We start from the raw sequence: 18,328 nt of genomic DNA, 5'->3' as shown, positions 1-18,328 counted from the left end.
GAAGAATGGGGAGATCACGCCAGCCGTTAGTTAGTCAATGTGCAGCTCGCAAGCTGAGAGTGACGCAGGTGCGTATTGGCGGGATGAAGGGCAACAGGAGCACGTACTTCTTCAGCTTCTCGTCCAGTTGCTGCTTGTCGTTTTCCAGGTCCATGAGGGACTCCTGGGCCAGCTTCAGGTCCCCTTCCATCTTTCTCTTGGTCCTTTCGACGTCCATGCGGACCTTCTTCTCTTGCTCCAACGAGCCCTCGAGCTGGATGCGTCAAGGGGAGAGCGTGGAAGGCGCATCATTGTCGTTAAAAGCATCGCGAACGAAGACTTGCATTCTTAAAACTGCAAGCCATGCATGACCATCTCTCTGCAATGACATTGCCTGAAAATGTTCTCTATTATACAGTCATCCCTCATTTGAAGGCAACTCGAGGTACGGAATTTTCCTAAAACCGTGACTTATGAATAAGGGAAGGAATTCGATATACGTTACGTTAAATTCGCTTTGACGTTTTTTTTATCTCGAAGGTGTGCGCTGTTAAAGGGAAAATCGGTCTTGCACCATGTGCTGTTCGCACTGCACTGGACTGGGTTCCCACGCTCTCCGTGTTGTTGCCCAAGCGCGGCTCGTTTCGGTTCGGTCCCTCTATGTTGATCACACCTTGGGAGATGATCACGCGCATCTTGAGAGATGCCGGAATATCCTTTTTTTCTCCCTTCTAGGGCATTGTTAAAGCCTAATGTGTTGAGTTTTTGGTACGAGTGCTTCTGCGCGTGTATGTCACTTGTCAATGCTGTACCAAAGACACACCACCCCCCACCTCCCCCCCTTCTAAAACGATAAAATAATTTTGAGATCTTACATCGTCCACTTGCTGCTCCAGCTTGGCCTTGGCCTTGGTGAGGGAGTTGACTTTGTCCTCCTCCGCCTGGAGGTCGTCCAGCGTCTGCTGGTGCGCCTCCTGCAGGGCCTTCTTCTCCTTCGTCAGCTTGGATACGTTCTCGTCCAGCACGGCCATCTCCTCGGTCAGGTTTTTCACCTGGAGAGGAGAAAGAAATTAAGCCGAGTCAATGAAGCAAGAAGAACATGTGATCGTGGCGAAGCGGACACGCGTTCACCTGGAGAGGAGAGTCAAAATGGACAAAGGCGCATTTAGAGGACAAGCCACTTTCAGCCGATCGATTTGAATGCCTTTCATTTTTGGCTGTTGTCTCGGGGCCGCGTTGTGCTTAGCACGTTGGATAATCTGCGAATGCGGCGCACTCACCTTGTTCTCGGTCGCGTGTTTTTCCTTCTCGACCTTAGCGAGCGTCAGCTCGAGGTCGTCAATGTCCTTTTTCAGTTCGGAACATTCGTCCTCAAGCTTCCTCTTCTTGGCAGTCATCTCGGCGTTCATTTCCTCCTCCTCTTCGACTCGCTCTTGAAATTCTTTGATCTTGCCTTCCAGCTGGATTTTGGTCTTGATCAGCTGGTCACACCTCTCCTCTGCGTCATTCAGGGTCTCCTCGCTCTGCGTCAAGAGAAGGGATTGATTTGATTTGACGTGGCACCTCAATGTTTACATTTTTTGGACAAGACGTAGAGAATGCAAACATAACTCAACACTCAGACTGTAGCAGACTTTAGATTACAGGAATATTAATATATCTTTAAGGTTCATGATTATTAATACATAACAACAAAAACTATCCAAATCGAGGCATTTCATGTTATTGTAATACTTTATATTAAAACATCAAACTCTGCAAGAGTCACATTTCAGTGTATTCACATCACACTCAGGTGTCTTAACCAACAGTAATGAGTGCGAACTTACACTCTGGACTTGGATGAGCAGGTCATTCTTATCCTGCATAACGGAGATCATCTTCTCCTCCAGCTCCTTACGCCGGGCCTCCGACTTCTCCAGGGCCTCCTTGGTCTTGATGAACTCCTCCTTCATGTTCGCCATTTCCTTCTCGGATTCGGCGGACTTGAGCAGAGGCTTGATCTTGAAGTACAGGTTCATCCACGGCCAGTTCTTCACACCCATGAAGGCTCTGATGTTGTACTGGATGATGATCAGAGACTCGCTGTAGGAAGAAGCAACGAACCACAAAGATGACGTGACATTGTCCATAGTTACATAAATTATTGTATAAGAGAGTGGCTTGCTGTTGAATGTGTGTATGTGTCTGTGTGTGTGTGCCTCAACGTGCACATAGCCTGGCACAAGCGCCACGGTGTCGTCGCCGCCACTTAGTGGCGAATGGCGGCTGTTATTGTTGCTGTGTAAAAAAAAGACATTCAGGAAGACTAAACAACAGCTCCTATTTACCGTCTCTCCAGCATCTTCTTGAACTCGACGCGGCTCAGGTAGCCACGAGCGAGGGCCTGGGTGCGCGTGAGCAGGAGGGACAGGCGGTCGTCCCTCATCTCTTCCAGGGTACCCAGGAGACCGGCGCGGAAGAACACCTGGGAGACACGGCATTGGTGAGTAGGTGAGTATCGGCCTGAGTGGCAAAACTGAAAATATGCTGGAGAACACGATTGTCTAACCAGGAATGCTTCATTGAGCCTGATAAATCTCCATTTCAGGAGGTTTCTTGCTATAATTTTTGTTTGTCAGTAAGAGGTGGGACGGTGATAGCTGTGTGGTTTTCCAATACTATGGGAACCTCATTTGCCAGTAAAAATATGATAATTGGTTTTTTACCCTTCTATCTGGCAACAAAATTGACTCCTTGTAAAAAGGTGTCAATTTTGTTGCCAGATAGAAGGGTAAAATACCAATTATCATGGTTTTCCAATGTTCGTGATTCATGTTTGTGACCAAGTAATTGTTGTTATATCTTGCAATCGTTCTAATTTATGAGAGCTTCACTGTGACCTATTGGTCATCTGTGAAAAGATCTCCATATCTCATCAGATTCCTCCAGTATAAATTAATATTCTGATTCTATACACCCTCAAAGAACCCTCGGTTTACATTCACAACCGGATTAGAGTAGAATCTACACGAGACACACAACGGCAGAAATACTACACACGGATTGGCCTTGCATACCTTGGTGTGTCCGAACTTGTACTGAGTGTCATCGAGCTCCAGAGAGGCCATGAGTTTCTCGCAGGCCTTCTTGCTGTCCATGAACTGTCCCTCCGGAATGGCGTTGGGGTTCAGCACGCGGTACCTACGAGGCACGAGAGAGCACGCGTGTTCACGTGTGACGCTAACGCTCGCGGTTTGCACGGCACAACCTGTAACGACAGACTGCTGGATGTGTTTCGGAGGTTGTAGTTGTAGCGCTCGGATCCTGGCTTCTAGATGCAGAGCAACAACTTACAGATTCTAATCGAGTGAGTCAGCCATGATCATATGGAGTTCTCAAGTGAAGTGAGATGCAGCCTGTCATTAACGACTGCAGTAAAACCTCTTGAAACCAGAATACATTCGAGAAGAGATGTTCTGCTGATGGGGGGGGGTGGTCTATAATTCTGCAAGTGATTACATGTTAACAAAATAAATCTGTTGTAATTAGCTTTGAATATCATTGACACAGTGACTATGAAACAACACCACGTAGTGCAAATGTACAATGGGGTTCTTGTGACATGATGCTGACAGCACATTTGTAATAAGTGGGTCAAAATAATAAAATAATTTATTGAAAATAAATAATAATAATAGACTGCTGGGGCTTCAACAGCTTCAGTCGTGTACAAAAGCGACCGTTTATAATGGAGGATATGAGTGGACTTGTATCAGTTTCATCTTTATTGCAGCCTCGCTCTCAGGTATGCCGTGGTTTTTGCTCCATCGTACTTTGCCAGTGACAATAACGGTGACAATATCCAGAGGGGCCTTTACGTATTGTGACCAGGGCTGGATTAAGGCACGGGGGCTTTAAGGGCTGCAGCCCAGGTGCCTCCGTCAGCTGGAGGGGGCCTCCAGAGATTAAGTGAAAAGTTATTTAATTTGTGAATGCCGAATTTTATTTGTTGTTAGCCTTGTAAAAATAAAAATAAAATGTCTTTAACTTGTTTTATCCTTTGGAAAATATTACTGGGGGCCTCACAGTACCTGGAGCCTAGGGGCCTACACAATCTTAATCGGGCCCTGATTGTGACCTACGTAGCCCCAAAGGACACGGCGGTCGAGTTTACAACGACGTCCCACGTCTGTCTGCACTCACCGCTGCTTGAAGTCACCGTAGACGATCCTGTTGGGGAAGCCCTTCCTGCAGATCCTGATGCCCTCCAGCACACCGTTACAACGCAGCTGGTGCATCACGAGGATATTGTCCATGGTACCTGGAGATGGAACGCACGACAGGTCAATAACCCTCACCGGGGATGCAGCCACACATCGGTAGTTGGAGACAGCCTATCCCAGTCGTTGCTCCCTGTTGGTTACCGGTGACATTACAGACTCAATCTCTCCGGCGGTGGTACATCCCAGCGGCAGCGAGTTCGCCGCTTGCTGCAGAGACTCGGTGGATCGGATCCGGCAGGCCGCCCTGCTTAATGCCGCGGGTGTATTTGCTATAATGTCCGTGCCATCTGCTTCATAGCAGACGTGAAGGATGCCTGATGTCATTGGAAGGAGAGTAGGTTTTTGTGTGCTGACGTTTTGGTCCAAAATCGCCCCCGCAATGTGCATGCCGGGTCTCTACAGATACGAGGTTTCACAGAGGCAGGTTTGGATTCGGTGAGTCTTGGTGGCTGTACTGATGAGTCCTAATAATGACGAAACCGGTCTGCAGCTGCCATTGTCTCACCGCTGCCTGTTGATTAGTCACATTTGCTAAATTTACCGATGGTGACTTTCGACGAGATGACCACAATGCAATTCCTGAGGAACAAGTGGTTTTGCATAATACAGTACTTGAAAGGTACTTTAAAGGCTGCGAGGTATTTTCTATACACAACAGTGCATGTGTTTGTGTGTTGTTGAAACCTTTAGTTTTCCGGACTGCGCTTTTCCTGTTGTTATGGGTTTTCCCGTCATTTACAGATTTGATTATAATTTTTGTCCAAACCCTATTTAATACACACGTTTAACCAAACTAAACGGCTGTACTACTATTATATTGAATCGAAGCAGCAGCGCTAAACCGACAAAGAGCTTCACAGCTCTTCGGATTCCCAAGTCTGAACTAAGACTCTGAGTCTGCCTCCCACACGCATGCTCCTGGCCACATCTGCGCTACACAAAACACAGGTGGCACTGTTGTCAACCCCTGTACAATCTTAATTTGGAGCTAACCCCTCCCTCTCTCCGCCGCCCCCTCTCTCTATTTAAGGCCTCGTCACAGAGACGTTCTCTCTCTGTGTGCCTGTGTGTTGCTCTCTCTCTATGTATCTCTGTGATATCTGTCTGCTTATATGTCTGTCTATAGTTTTCTGGTTAGATTTTTGTTGCTATTTCATTTATACCTGATGATGATTGCTTGTGTTGCAATCGAAACGTCGTATGCTATTATTTAATTTATTATTTTATCTTTATAAGTGACTTTACCGAAAGAACCAAAGAGTAACCCCTGTACAGTGAAAGCGAAGGGAGAAACCCAACATTTGGTCAATAATATCCGGGTTTTTTCTAATATAAATGACAACATCAGAATACCTCAAATAAAAATGCTGCATGGGTTATTGAAATATTGAGTTTTCCTTTGTTGCTTGTACCGATTCAAAAATGCTATTTTAGGCATTGCTGCGCGTAAGAGTTGTCAGCGTGGGCATTGCAAAACAAACCGGGAGTCTTGGTCTCATTGGGGATGATGCAACGCACGAAGTGGGGGTGAGTTGTCTTCAGGTTGGTCATCAGCTTGTTCAGATTCTCCTGCGAACGACAAATAATGCAACGGATGCAAGTTCAATATTTCTCCCGGCAGGACGAATGCAGCGTCCAGTCGGCGGCAATGCTCAGCGCAGTTTTTTTGTAATTGCTGACGTGAAGCCAACGTGAAGTGTCACGTGTTCCCGTGTCGCTTTATTACCCTGTGCAGGGCAGACACGGTCTGGAAGGAGGAACCCTTCTTTTTCTTGCCTCCCTTGCTGCCGGTGTCTACACAAACGAGCCACGGAAACAGAACGGGGGGGGGGGGGACGCGTTGAGCTAAACGTGCTCCAAAAAAGAACCACGCGTTTGTCCAGAGATCAAGCTCGATTCCGTATGAAAGAAATGCGTTTTGCGTGTTCGCCGTGAAGGGTCGTAACAAATCTAATGTACGTTTTTAGGAAGCACGCTGCGAAAATGAAATTTTTTCAACTAATTCTACGGGCCGGAAATATAAGCTTATCACCACTTCCAAAAGCATTCCGAATCAAAGCAAGCTTGTAACCAAATCACCGAAAATATACCTTATACCTCATCAGACCTTGAAAGCTAAGCAGATTTAAGTCTGGACTAGTGCTTGGATGGGTGACCACCCTGCACAAAGCTGCCATTGCAGGCTGCTGCAAGGCTACATCGTCGTCAGTAGGCACTGCAGCAAAACCCGCTGGTGCTCTTCAGTTCAGAAGCCCCCAGCATCTGCGCTCCATGCCTTCACCAACCAGCACTGACCAGCGCGGTGAAGTATGGTCAAATAAACCGCAAGACCTGCGAGGGGGTGAGGAGGCCGTCGTCCAGCAGTGGATTGACAAAAATAGGGGCTTCGAATTAAAGCATGAGATTTTTTTTTAAATGATGTTGTAAAGTGGCTCTTTAAGATTTCGGGCAGTGGACAATGTCTTACAATTAGGCATTACAAAAAATACACCTACAGAAATGTTTAGAACCTCTAAGACATTAATTTATCTACTTCGTATGGGAAATCCTTACCGCTATCAACACTAGCATAGGTAGCGTAAACAGCTGCCAGCATCTTCAGCGCTGACTTCTGGTAGAGCTGGACCACAGAGTCGTTCAGTGGATCCTTGTTCTTCTCCAGCCAGCCACCGATGTTGTAGTCCACGTTGCCGGCGTAGTGGCCGAGGGAGAAGTGAGCCTCGTGCTTTCCCTTCGACGGCTTGGGCTTCTGGAAGAATTGGTTCTTGCCGAGGTGCTGGTCGTACAGCTTCTCCTTGAAGGTCTGATCGTTGGCTTTGGGGAACATGCACTGCTCCTCAAGGATGGACATGATGCCCATGGGCTGAAACAATACGATGAGCATTTTTAGTATCGTCACATGTACAGGCTTTGTCACGCAGTGGGCTTGAAAATTAAGAGGATCGGCAAACAGAGACCAGAGGTCTGCGATGGGTTAACGCAACGTAAACGGTAAAGGTGCATCGCTGCAATTGCTCACGTGACTGCTGTCAGAAATGGCTCCACTGGAGGAGCTCTAGAAAACTTATCTCTGGGATATTTTATCCAATGCTTCCACACTGGCCACATCGACATCTTGGAAGGGGTGGGAGCATCCACGCTTCACCCCCACCGCATCGGCCTGCCGAACTAAGTGTGGTTGTACACATTTATACTGCTGGGTGGACAGTGGCAGGACGATGTAAACAAAAAAAAATGTGCCCGTTGTATCAACTGCCTTGCCAGAAGTTCAAATCGAGCTGGCACATCTCTGCGTTGCCAGGTCCAGTGTGTTCACCGTTATAAAACGGCATCATCCCAGTGTGCCAGAACGCACATGATACCTCCGGCATGACCGTGGATAACTCTTGTTCGCCAACCGTGGCTATAACATACGAAGCGTCTCTCTTTTGAATAACAGCGCAGCACTGGCCGTTGCAAAACACTAAAACGCCACGGCATTCAAGGCTCGAACCTTCTCGATGAGGTCGATGCAGGCCTGCAGGTCCATGCCGAAGTCGATGAAGACCCAGTCGATGCCCTCCTTCTTGTACTCCTCCTGCTCCAGCACGAACATGTGGTGGTTGAAGAACTGCTGCAGCTTCTCGTTGGTGAAGTTGATGCACAGCTGCTCGAAGGTGTTGAACTGTGGAGAGGACAGAGAGGCGTTTGGCACGCAGAGCAATGTGGTTTATCTTCTATTGTAGTTTTTGTTATCCAATTATGCTAAGCGCTCGAGAGAGTGATTTTAATTCGATATTTCACCAGATGCGCGGATATAAACGTCACACTAAACGTGCAGGGTGAACAATGCAGACCGCACTCACGTCGAAAATCTCGAAGCCGGCAATGTCCAGCACACCGATGAAGTGTTGCCTCGCTAATTTGGTGGCAAGGGTCTCGTTGATGCGGATGACCATCCAGAGGAACATCTTCTCAAACACGGATCTTGCCAGGGCACCCACTGAGTTGTGCACCTACACAGAATAAGAAAGTTTTCCGTTAACGAGCAAAATTGTCTTCAATTTGTTTTATCGTCGACTTTCTTGTCCCTTCCGTCAAATATTCAACGTGTCTCACGAGGACATTTGGCAATTTATGTTTTAGCGCCACACATTTGAAGTAGCTAAAACAACTTTTTTTTACAAAGTGTATACACTTCAGATAACCTCTGTGCATCTATAAACCCTGTATCTGCGTGGATAGAAACTTCATATAACCTCTGTGCACCTATAAACCCTGTATCTGCGTGGATAGAAACTTCATATAACCTCTGTGCACCTATAAACCCTGTATTTGCGTGGATAGAAACTTCAGATAACCTCTGTGCATCTATCAACCCTGCCTCCAAAGCGGTGGATTACAAGTGTGCAGTACCAAACCAGTCAATAACAATACTAATAATGCAACTGCATCAAGTAGAAGATCAAACTGATACACCGCAAAAAATAGCTTAATTCATAATCAAGTCCATAATCAGTGACGCTTCGTACTCAGGGGCTGGTGAGGCTATGCCCCACGAGTGAAGCAAGTAGGAAACCCTAACAATACTTATCTGCTCGTAACGATTAAGATGATAACCTTCACACACCCTCCCTCTCCACGCGCCATTTCCCCTCATCCCCAAGAGGCTTTTTGTGCCCCCCCCCCCACCGATATGTTTAGCCACCACTGTCCGGAATAGGACGGCAGAGAAGATCACACAGTACCTGCTGGACAGTTTGACCTTTGGTCACGTATTCGTTGCCGACTTTGACTCTGGGGTAGCAGAGACCTTTGAGGAGATCTGCGGAGTTGAGGCCCATGAGATAGGCCGCTTTGTCAGCATCTGAAACAGCAACAACAACAACACGTGGAGCAATACCTTTGTGTTAAAAAAAGAAAATTGTTGATTTGTGTTCATACAATGGCTAAATGTAAGCCTACCTTAATATTCCACAACCAAGTGCTGAGCTTCACGTGATTATTTGCAGGATTATGACATATATGAGGGATGCTTTGTAATATATATATCCAAAATGATTTCGTAAATAGGGGAGAAATAACTAAAGTAATAATGCTGTACAGATGAGTATTACTTCGCTTGTTTACCCGGGAAAGCCTCACTGAGTCTCAAGACTCTTTTCTGAAGTTTCCTGCCAAGTTTTCACAGTAGGGGGGCGATGTTGATACGCGCGATCCACATTAAGCGATTATTTTAGCATTGGGATATTTTGGGCTAATATCAGCTATATTGTGTGTGTATTTTTTTTAGCTATGGGAGGAAAGCGGAGAACCTGGAGAGAGAACATACAAACTCCACACAGAAAGGTAGCAGGGAATCGAACCCAGGTATGCCTTGCTGTGAGGCACGAGTGTTGCCTACTGTGCCACCGTGCCGTGCAAATTCTATTTTATTCTTACTTCTTTCGTACGGCTGCTGATGTAGATGCAGAGCAAACGACTACAAGTTCACAATCAGGTGGTCAAGCCCAGATAACCGCATCAGGAGCAGTAGCGGAGTAGTGAATCATCGCTGCCGTGTCTCCATCGTATTTGTGGATCGGACACTGCGTCGTTCTACGTTACACGGTCTCCGCTGTGGATGACCACAGTCGCACGCTACTACTGGAGAGTTTTTAATTCTCCATTCGTGCATCAGGTATCCAAATTATATACCATTAGGGGACAGGAAGACAAAGCCGGTGGTAATTGGGGGAGAAATGGAAATTCTCATTTCTGCACTTGCAAGTTCGCTGTACCCTCATTGCCGTCGGGCTCCGCCTGCTCCTCCCGCTGTTTCTGCTTGAACTTCATGTTGCCGTAGTGCATGAGGGCACCGGTCACTTTGTAGATGCTCAATTTCTCATCGTTGGTGAAGCCCAGGATGTCGATGGCGCTCTGTACGTGGAAGAAAAGAAAAACAAGGATATAATTAGGATGTTAAAATGTAACGCAACACCGCTGCCTGTACTCTGCATGTGTGTGTGCATATATATTAGGACCAATGGAAATAAAACAATAATAATTAAGGTCCACGATATCCTGAAAACCAACCATATGTTTTGCTATATAGAGATCAAACATCCAGGGCAAATCTGTGCTGAGAGTGAGTAATGACAAAGCAGTGTAAATTTAGTTAAGCTTTCATTTTTGTCGTTACACCAATAAACGCTGAACAAATGAAATCAACAAAGTGCAGCAACGTTATCGTCCATAACCATTGAGAATGAACGTTGCAATGCAGGCGATATCGTGGGAGAAGTTGTACATGGGGTTGGCAATGCAGTACGCCAATGAGCTCCTCCGGCCATACCCAAAAGTCAAGGCCTAGCTCCACTGTGGCCAGATGAAAAATGTAATCAACGTGAATTGATGATTTACGTGACAAGACTCACATCCGTGGCCATTAATTCGTCTCCATCATCGAGGGACGGCACGGTGATTTCACCCTGGCTGATGAAGACATAGTCGTATGGGTTGTTGGTAATGAGCAGCATTTCTGTGAGGAACGATATAAAATGGAGAGAAAATTCAGTTGTAAGATAGGCAAAACAAACTTGCGATCCATGCTTCAAATGCAAAAATTAACCCGTAAAAACAAAGTTTTTCACTATAAATCCTTTATATGCGTGGCATCGGTTTTATTTTATTATTCATTTCTGTTTTTCTTGAGTAAGAGTTTCATTTTGATCACATTGGTATTTTAAATTAAATATGAAAAAAAATTTCCCTAAAAAGTGGAAAATTTTGGAAAAAAATTTTCACGAAAATTAATTGTCACGCACAATGAGTCTGTGTACAAAATGTCAGCTCGATTGGATCACGGGAAGTGGGTTAAAAAACGACCGAAAGATTTGCACGGTCGTAAGCGCGCAAGCAAGCAAGTAAACTTAATATAAAGGATTTAAAAAGAAAAACCTATGAAGGTGAGTGATACCGTAAGAGTGTGTCTTGACAAAAAACTGAAACTTCAAAAGATGAGTACGCCTTTTCTTTTACCCATGAAAATCTAATAAAAAGCAAACCTCTCGTGAAAACTTACCCAGCAGTTCTGGCTTCTTTTGAGATTCAATTTGATAGAAAATGTGGTAGTTCCTTTCTGTTGGAAGCTGGAATGTTACTCGAGATTTCTCCAGGAGATCTGAAAATCAGTGTCATTAAAATTAATAAAATCACATTGATGAAGATTTGTGTTATGTCTTACGTTTACTGAATCCGCTTTAAAGTATGTTTTACACAACAATGTAGGCTCAAATGCATTGTTGTTGTTGTTTTCTTTTTAGGAAAAGGTAAAGGTGCAGCCCTGCAATGTCCTGCTTACACCACTTATGGGAATAACGCTTCCACTAGAGGGCCCCTCTAGAAGGTATTGGCCTACTCTTCCACACAGCAAGACATCTTGGCAGAGGTGAGAGTACCCACACTTTATCCCACCGCATGTGACCTATCGATTAAAGAATATGTTTTGTTAAAAAAAACCTATATTTTAATGTTTAAACGGTTGCCAATTAGACTTTTGTCCACATATTTAATATATATGTTATTGGACACACAGACTAAACTGTTTTCTTATTATATTTGCACATTAAGCATATTTACCAAATATACAATAATGCATGTTTTTCTCCAACTAAAGATTTATTTGACTAAGACACGGACACACAAAGGCCTATTCAAGCAATAGAATATTGTGATGTGCCCATGGTAAGTGAGTATGCAGCCAAGACTACCTAGCTTATCTGTTTACAATAATACCTTCAAATTAGAGATACTATTAAGTATTGCAGCACAGCCATCACTTGTTATTAATATGCAATGAACTATTTAATGATTATTTGGAGCAAATTATTCATAAAAATCAAGCAAACCGTGCCCAGAATGGCTGGCATTTAGAAATTAAAAAAAAAATATTGCAATTACCCTACCAATGCATGCAACAGGCTTGACACATTTTAAAGTTCCTTTTTCATTTATTTGAGTCTTGAGAAGGTAATCAAATAATAAACCCCACATTTTAAAAATATCTATTTTTAATATCCCCTGAATATAAAGGCTATGCTTTACATATAAGCACATCACTCCAACTAAATGAAATGACGACCCCATTCAATTGACAAATAATAGAATATATTTGTGTATGCGTGCATGCTTTCTAACTTACAAGTTTCAATATCTGCGGATGATAGTTTTCCCGTGGCACCGAAGTGGATTCTGATGAACTTGCCCTGTGAGGGGACAACGTCGGTTTAGTGACATGATACTCGCACTCGTGGCGTTTGCGTGTAAAAAGAAAAACAAATCAAAGCCTGCGCGAGTTGTCTCACTTACAAAACGCGACGAGTTGTCATTTCTCACGGTCTTGGCGTTACCAAATGCTTCCATCAAAGGGTTGGCCTCGACGATTTGATCCTCAAGGGTACCCTGTTGAGTGAAACCAAACCATGAGCACGATTGACTTTGGGGGGGAAAAAGAGATCACCGTCGGTGTTAACAATAAGCAAAGTAGTTTAACACGTTGGCTTTCGCGACCAATATTATTCATAATCAACGTTTTTGGGTTTAGATCGCGTTATTTATAAATGTGTCGTAACCCTCCACCACCCGACACGGCCAATCAGTAAAAAAGTGTCACGTTGACAAAAGACAAATTAGTGACACTTTTTTACTGATTGGCCGTGTCGGGTGGTGGAGGGTTACGACACATTTATAAATAACGCGATCTAAACCCAAAAACGTTGATTATGAATAAGCAAAGTAAGCAACATCTTCGGGCCTGATGCAGGTGCAGGGGGCCTGGGTATCGTGAAAGAATAGCGGTGTATCGAGCATCAGCCAGAATTCAGATCCTTATTTTTAAAAAATTAAAACATCTAATTAACATGAAAGCGAATTCATCTAAACTGATCTATATCTGGTCTACATCGCTTTCATCTCGTTACATCTCTGTCTTTGTCTGCATTTCTTTTATTTCGCGACACATCTTTATCTTGTCCGTGTCTCTTCTGTAATTTCGCTTAGGAGTTTATACAATTGAATTGGGGAAATCGCAAACAAATATATTTCCTTTTTGGGCCCGTAATGGACCAGCACCACCACTGCAGCTCATCACGTGATCTGATGAGTTTCAAGTGACTTGCAAGGGGAAATACCCACAGTAACACCCATAGGAAGCCCACATTGAGTCGTTGACCAAGTTAAGAGGTAAGCCTTCTCACCCACACATTGCACCCTGATCGTACAAAAAAAGTGGGTGGTAATCATATATTATTCTGATACAAACTAGAACGTGTTCTCGCTATCTCAACTGACCTCCACGATGCATTATTGTTCACGTGTGCACATGCTGTCGGCATGAATGGCGCGATGTAGAATCAAAGTATTATCATTGTAATATAAATGTTGGCAAGTTTATGCATCTCTGGCTGGTAACGTACGTGCTCAATGCGTCCCATCATCAGCCCTGAGCCAGCCTCCACGTGCATGTACGTATCCAGTGTCCACGAACGAGTACGCGTCAGTGACAGTAACTGCCGTCGCTTAAGCCCGTCGTGAAGACTAACAACGTTGTAACAGGAATTGAAACGTGATAATTGTTTTTTTACCCTTTTATCTGGCAACACAACTGACACCTTTTTTACAAGGAGTCATGTGTGCATAGACCACAATACCTGCAGTCATAATGCAAACAAAAAACATAACTCTGATAATGTATGCACTGTCCTTGAAGTTGATTGGTCCACACCCGAGACAGCTTTCCTTAGAGCCTAGTCCCACATGGTGTTGGACCAGATGACGCCAAAAGGCGTCTATGCAAACATGACTCCTTATAAAAAAAAAAGGTGTCAGTTGTGTTGCCAGATAAAAGGATAAAAAACCAATTATCATATTTTTTTTTACTAGCAAATGAGGTTCCAATGGTGTAAAGGAATTAAAACGTCGCATTTTTTACTATTAAAACGTTGGGAAAAAAACCTACCTTTTTGCTTTCCTCCTTCTTCTTGGTGGCGTCGCCCAGGGCCGCAATTGTTGCGAAGTACTGGATGACTCTCTTCGTGTTGACAGTCTTACCAGCACCGGATTCTCCGCTAGATACGGAAAATACCAAAAAAAAACGGTCACTGTGGATCGGTAGCTGCATTCATAGTGCCCGGGCGAAATTACATGTTTCTCCTACAGACGGCACCCGGTGTCATATCACCCCCAGGATGCGCTGGGCGCAGTGCTACTTGTTGATGGAATGTAACCAAATTATTTGGTGACTGCCATTGGCAATGGTGCACGATGGACAAACAGCAAAACTAAACAACGCACGGCCCATCATGCGCTACGAAGAAGGACCCATTTCCCAGGGATGGTGGCTGTTATTTATCTGTAGAAAAACATCATTTTCAGGCATAGTCACTAATGAACGTGCCGAGTTTTTATCACTTTTTATAGGAATTGTTCGTGTAAAAAAATGTTAAATGACTTACGTGATGAGGATAGACTGATTTTCTCTATCTGTAAGGGATATAAATTACAGAATATGTAATGCACAGCCTTATAAACTAAAACATTGAAATACAATACTAATCGCGCTCTATATGCAGGGTGATTGGTTTATAGATAGCCCACTAAAATAAGGATGCATTATTGAGAACACAACTTCGTTTAAAAGCTTCCGTATCTCCCTCAAATCTCAATATACGCGTATTACATCACATCTTATTATCCTCCGTAAGGCATGGAGCCATCACTTTCCCAAAATTATCTCTCTTCTTGAGACGATGGTCCCTTGCGAATGATTCCGTTCCATCTCCAATAATTTTACAGGTGGATATATATGATCAGCGTCACCTTTAAATTACATCAATTGTCTAAATTATGTAGCAGTAATAGTTGGGCAGTTTCACTTGACCGCCCATAAGCGCTTGCGCGTGCCACCACAGTGAGACAAAGCGTGTGTTCGCAACGTACCAGTCAGCATGAACTGATAAGCGTTATCAGAGATGGAGAAGATGTGAGGAGGTGCCTCCTGACGCTTCTTCCCTCTGTATCCAGCCACAACGATTGGGTCGTACACCGGCAGCCATTTGTATGGGTTGATGGTGACGCAGAAGAGGCCGGAGTAGGTCTACAAAGCAGCACGACGCTCAACGTTACACGGCGCTCACCCACACGGCGTCGTTGCCCCAGAACTGGGTCATCCCAAGCAATTTCAACAAAGTAGGGTCCGCCACCTCTAAGCTACAACCCCCCGGACATATCGTGAGAAGAAGCAGAATATCTCACAAGAGCAGTCGAGGGGAGAACTCGACGCCAATATTTAAAGATTTGCAGATTTCACAGATTTCCCAGGATGGCTCACAATGTTTAAAGAGTCGCAAATTTCCCAGGATGGATACTGTCAAAAATAGGACAATCCTAGGAACACCAGGACAGGGGGCAACCCATACTACAAGCAGCAACACAATACTGTGCATGAAACTCGGAGTGCCGTTCCTTACGTAAATCATCCAGGCTGCGTATCTTTCCTTCAGGTTAAACAGCACAGACGGTTCGTTCAAGAAGGTCAACATGGCCATGTCCTCTATTTTGTCGAACTTGGGAGGATTCATCTGGTGGACTTGGGTGTCCTTGACTGTCACAGTCTGCGGGGGAGAGAATAACTCATGTCAGACACATTTTACGTCACACTGTTGAGGTAATTGATCCGAATTAATCCAGGACGGTCGTTACATTGATTTGTTTATACATTGACTTAAAGCTTTCGTGACTGCAGGAATTCATATTCTTTGGGTCTTTCGGTAAAGTCACGTAGATAGGTTCAAAGAAAATAACAAAAAAAACTACGACGTTTCGATCGCAACACACGCGGTCGTCATCAGGAACGCTTGTGTTGCGATCGAAATATCGTAGTTTATGTTATTTTCTTTGAACCTATCTACGTTACTTTACCGAATGACCCAAAGAATTTGTTTATACATTGTAACATAAAAATAAAATTAAATGTGTATATATAATGGTATCCTCGAAATAATGGCCATTGAAAACTTTGGAACACATTTCGTAATGCATACCTGGCCAGTCTCAGTGTCGACGGTGACTTTGCCACCCTCGCTGCTCTTGATGGTGGCCTTCACGAACTCGACCTTCGGGTCGTCCACGTAGCACTCCTTCTTCATGTCGAAGGGGCGAGTCTGGGCCTCCAGACGCTCCTTCTCCGACTTGCGCAGGAAGGGAGCGGCCTTCCCGAACTCGTGCAGGTCTCCCATCTTGCCTGGTCTTTAGGTGTTTGGGGGGATTGCGGTGAGAGAAACAAAATGAATAAATGACCGTTTGTTTTTGTTTTTACATATCACCGCTCCGTATAAAAAAAATTGTTGTCAGACATCGTGCCAAAAAACAGCGCGCGTGGTACGACCCGACAACATACACGGAGAGCTCCGTAATATAGGTAGGGTGGAGGGGGGTTTAGATGGCGTAAATATATAAATGTGTCGTTAAAGCCACCACCACCCGACACAGCTAATTAGTAAGCTTTGTCACGTAAACGGAACGCGCCAATTTGTTACAAGTAGAGCGAACCGGTGTGTTGGAGAGCAAAGCCCGAAACATTAACAATCTGAATATCATTTACCAGTCATGCTCAACAATAGGGCAAAAGTCAGTCATCTTTCATTGCCCCTTTCATGAAAGTGAGATAGATAATATGGATAAAATTTTGAAATTATTAACAAAATAAATGTGCACACAGTACGTCTCCTTACGATATCCCTCTCTTCAGGTAAACATTTTAAAGTATTTTTTTGACACAACCCATTGACCACATGGCCTTCCAGGACGACATTGTTCCAGAAGCTTCGGTTAATAATACAGGCTGATGAACTTCCAGAAGCCAGTCGAGACGTATTGTGTGATGATTTATTGATTTTTTTGTGTTCTCCACAATCATGCTGATTGTTTGGTGTTGCCTGATATCATTAGTGAGCTTGTTGATGGCAATTGCATTCAAATGTTATCAAAAGGTTTTCATGCGTTTTAATTAAATTCCCCTATAACTATGAGCACGTATTCTTTAATCCCTGCAAACCATTGGCTGGTACAATAGTCTTCAAAGCTCGCCCATAGTTCACATGAATACAAATTCTAGAGACTATATACAAGCCTAAAAACATGACTCTTAACTGGGGAAATCTCATGCAAAATTACCTACTGCCTGCCCTAACCTCTGATTGACTCTTCGTATAAATAAATCACATGGATATGCCTCCTCTCCCAAGGTTTTGTACAGCATGTTGAGATGTAGTTGCACTCAGAAGCGATGCAAATCCAAATTGCATTGTACATGCAACCACGGAAGCATCTGCAGGGTCCCCAGCACATACCCTGCAAGAATTTACATACAGCAGAAGCAAAGTGCCAAGAGGCACTTGTGGCTATTGTCACCGCGATACCATTTATACGGAATAAGCAGGCAATGTTGATGCCTTAAGCTTTTAAAAATAAAAGCATAGTGTGAGTGCAAACTGTTTGCTATTTTACATATACGTACGTTGAAGGGCTTCTCTATATCACAGCAAATACTGAAAACCCTTGGGGGAAAAAGAAAAACAATATTAATCGTTAATACAGTCTTTTATTTTAAACGTAATATTTTTCAATAAAATCACCACATTCCATGGGCGTGGTGGATTATCGACACTTATTGGCTTTGAAAAAGACGGAACTCACCTTTGCAAGAAGCTACCAAGGATCTCGGACGTTTGCTCGTGAGGAGAGGCTTATATATACTTTGTGAGATGCTGTAGGCTGGGCCAACGGAATTACTTTCTACTGAGATATTGTGTTAAAAAAAGGCTGGGGTCATCAATTCCTGCACTGGTAAAAAAAAAAATGCGACAACTCAGCGCTTTCTAAAAATATCCCCTAGCACCGCACGCCCATAGACGCGGGCCGCCGGTCATGAGTCCGAGTATATTTTATAGCTGTTCAGCTTCTATTTCTTTCAACATTAAATAAAACATTCAGAGGCGCAGCGTATTCAAACAGTTTTTTGGCGTGCAGACTTTTTGGACGTTTTGGAAACAGGTGTTGTACATATG

General features: G+C 44.2%; 1 protein-coding gene across 1 annotated transcript in view; it reads right to left on the bottom strand.

Moving 5' to 3' along the window:
- The window catches only part of LOC144935895 (myosin heavy chain, skeletal muscle, adult-like), a 28,034-nt gene extending 10,049 nt beyond the window's left edge, over window positions 1–17,985 (bottom strand). The window contains exons 1-25 of the mRNA XM_078862755.1: window positions 17,958–17,985; window positions 17,779–17,818; window positions 16,304–16,508; window positions 15,731–15,874; window positions 15,201–15,357; window positions 14,717–14,744; window positions 14,221–14,329; window positions 12,573–12,665; window positions 12,406–12,469; window positions 11,287–11,385; window positions 10,640–10,743; window positions 10,004–10,142; window positions 8,972–9,090; window positions 8,090–8,239; window positions 7,738–7,908; window positions 6,798–7,107; window positions 5,971–6,038; window positions 5,726–5,813; window positions 4,165–4,282; window positions 3,039–3,162; window positions 2,310–2,446; window positions 1,809–2,064; window positions 1,260–1,502; window positions 855–1,031; window positions 108–253 (exon numbers count right to left, since the gene is read on the bottom strand). Coding sequence (XP_078718881.1) covers window positions 108–253; window positions 855–1,031; window positions 1,260–1,502; window positions 1,809–2,064; window positions 2,310–2,446; window positions 3,039–3,162; window positions 4,165–4,282; window positions 5,726–5,813; window positions 5,971–6,038; window positions 6,798–7,107; window positions 7,738–7,908; window positions 8,090–8,239; window positions 8,972–9,090; window positions 10,004–10,142; window positions 10,640–10,743; window positions 11,287–11,385; window positions 12,406–12,469; window positions 12,573–12,665; window positions 14,221–14,329; window positions 14,717–14,744; window positions 15,201–15,357; window positions 15,731–15,874; window positions 16,304–16,498 — 3,239 coding nt within the window. The 5' untranslated portion in view covers window positions 16,499–16,508; window positions 17,779–17,818; window positions 17,958–17,985. The remainder of the gene's footprint in view (window positions 1–107; window positions 254–854; window positions 1,032–1,259; window positions 1,503–1,808; window positions 2,065–2,309; window positions 2,447–3,038; window positions 3,163–4,164; window positions 4,283–5,725; window positions 5,814–5,970; window positions 6,039–6,797; window positions 7,108–7,737; window positions 7,909–8,089; window positions 8,240–8,971; window positions 9,091–10,003; window positions 10,143–10,639; window positions 10,744–11,286; window positions 11,386–12,405; window positions 12,470–12,572; window positions 12,666–14,220; window positions 14,330–14,716; window positions 14,745–15,200; window positions 15,358–15,730; window positions 15,875–16,303; window positions 16,509–17,778; window positions 17,819–17,957) is intronic.
- Window positions 17,986–18,328: the final 343 nt, after the last annotated feature.

The sequence above is a fragment of the Lampetra fluviatilis genome, chromosome 1, assembly GCF_964198595.1.
Source record: "Lampetra fluviatilis chromosome 1, kcLamFluv1.1, whole genome shotgun sequence".
Classification (NCBI taxonomy): Eukaryota; Metazoa; Chordata; class Hyperoartia; order Petromyzontiformes; family Petromyzontidae; genus Lampetra; species Lampetra fluviatilis.
Note: the sequence above shows the minus strand (reverse complement) of the source record. Positions and strands in the feature narration are given on the sequence as shown.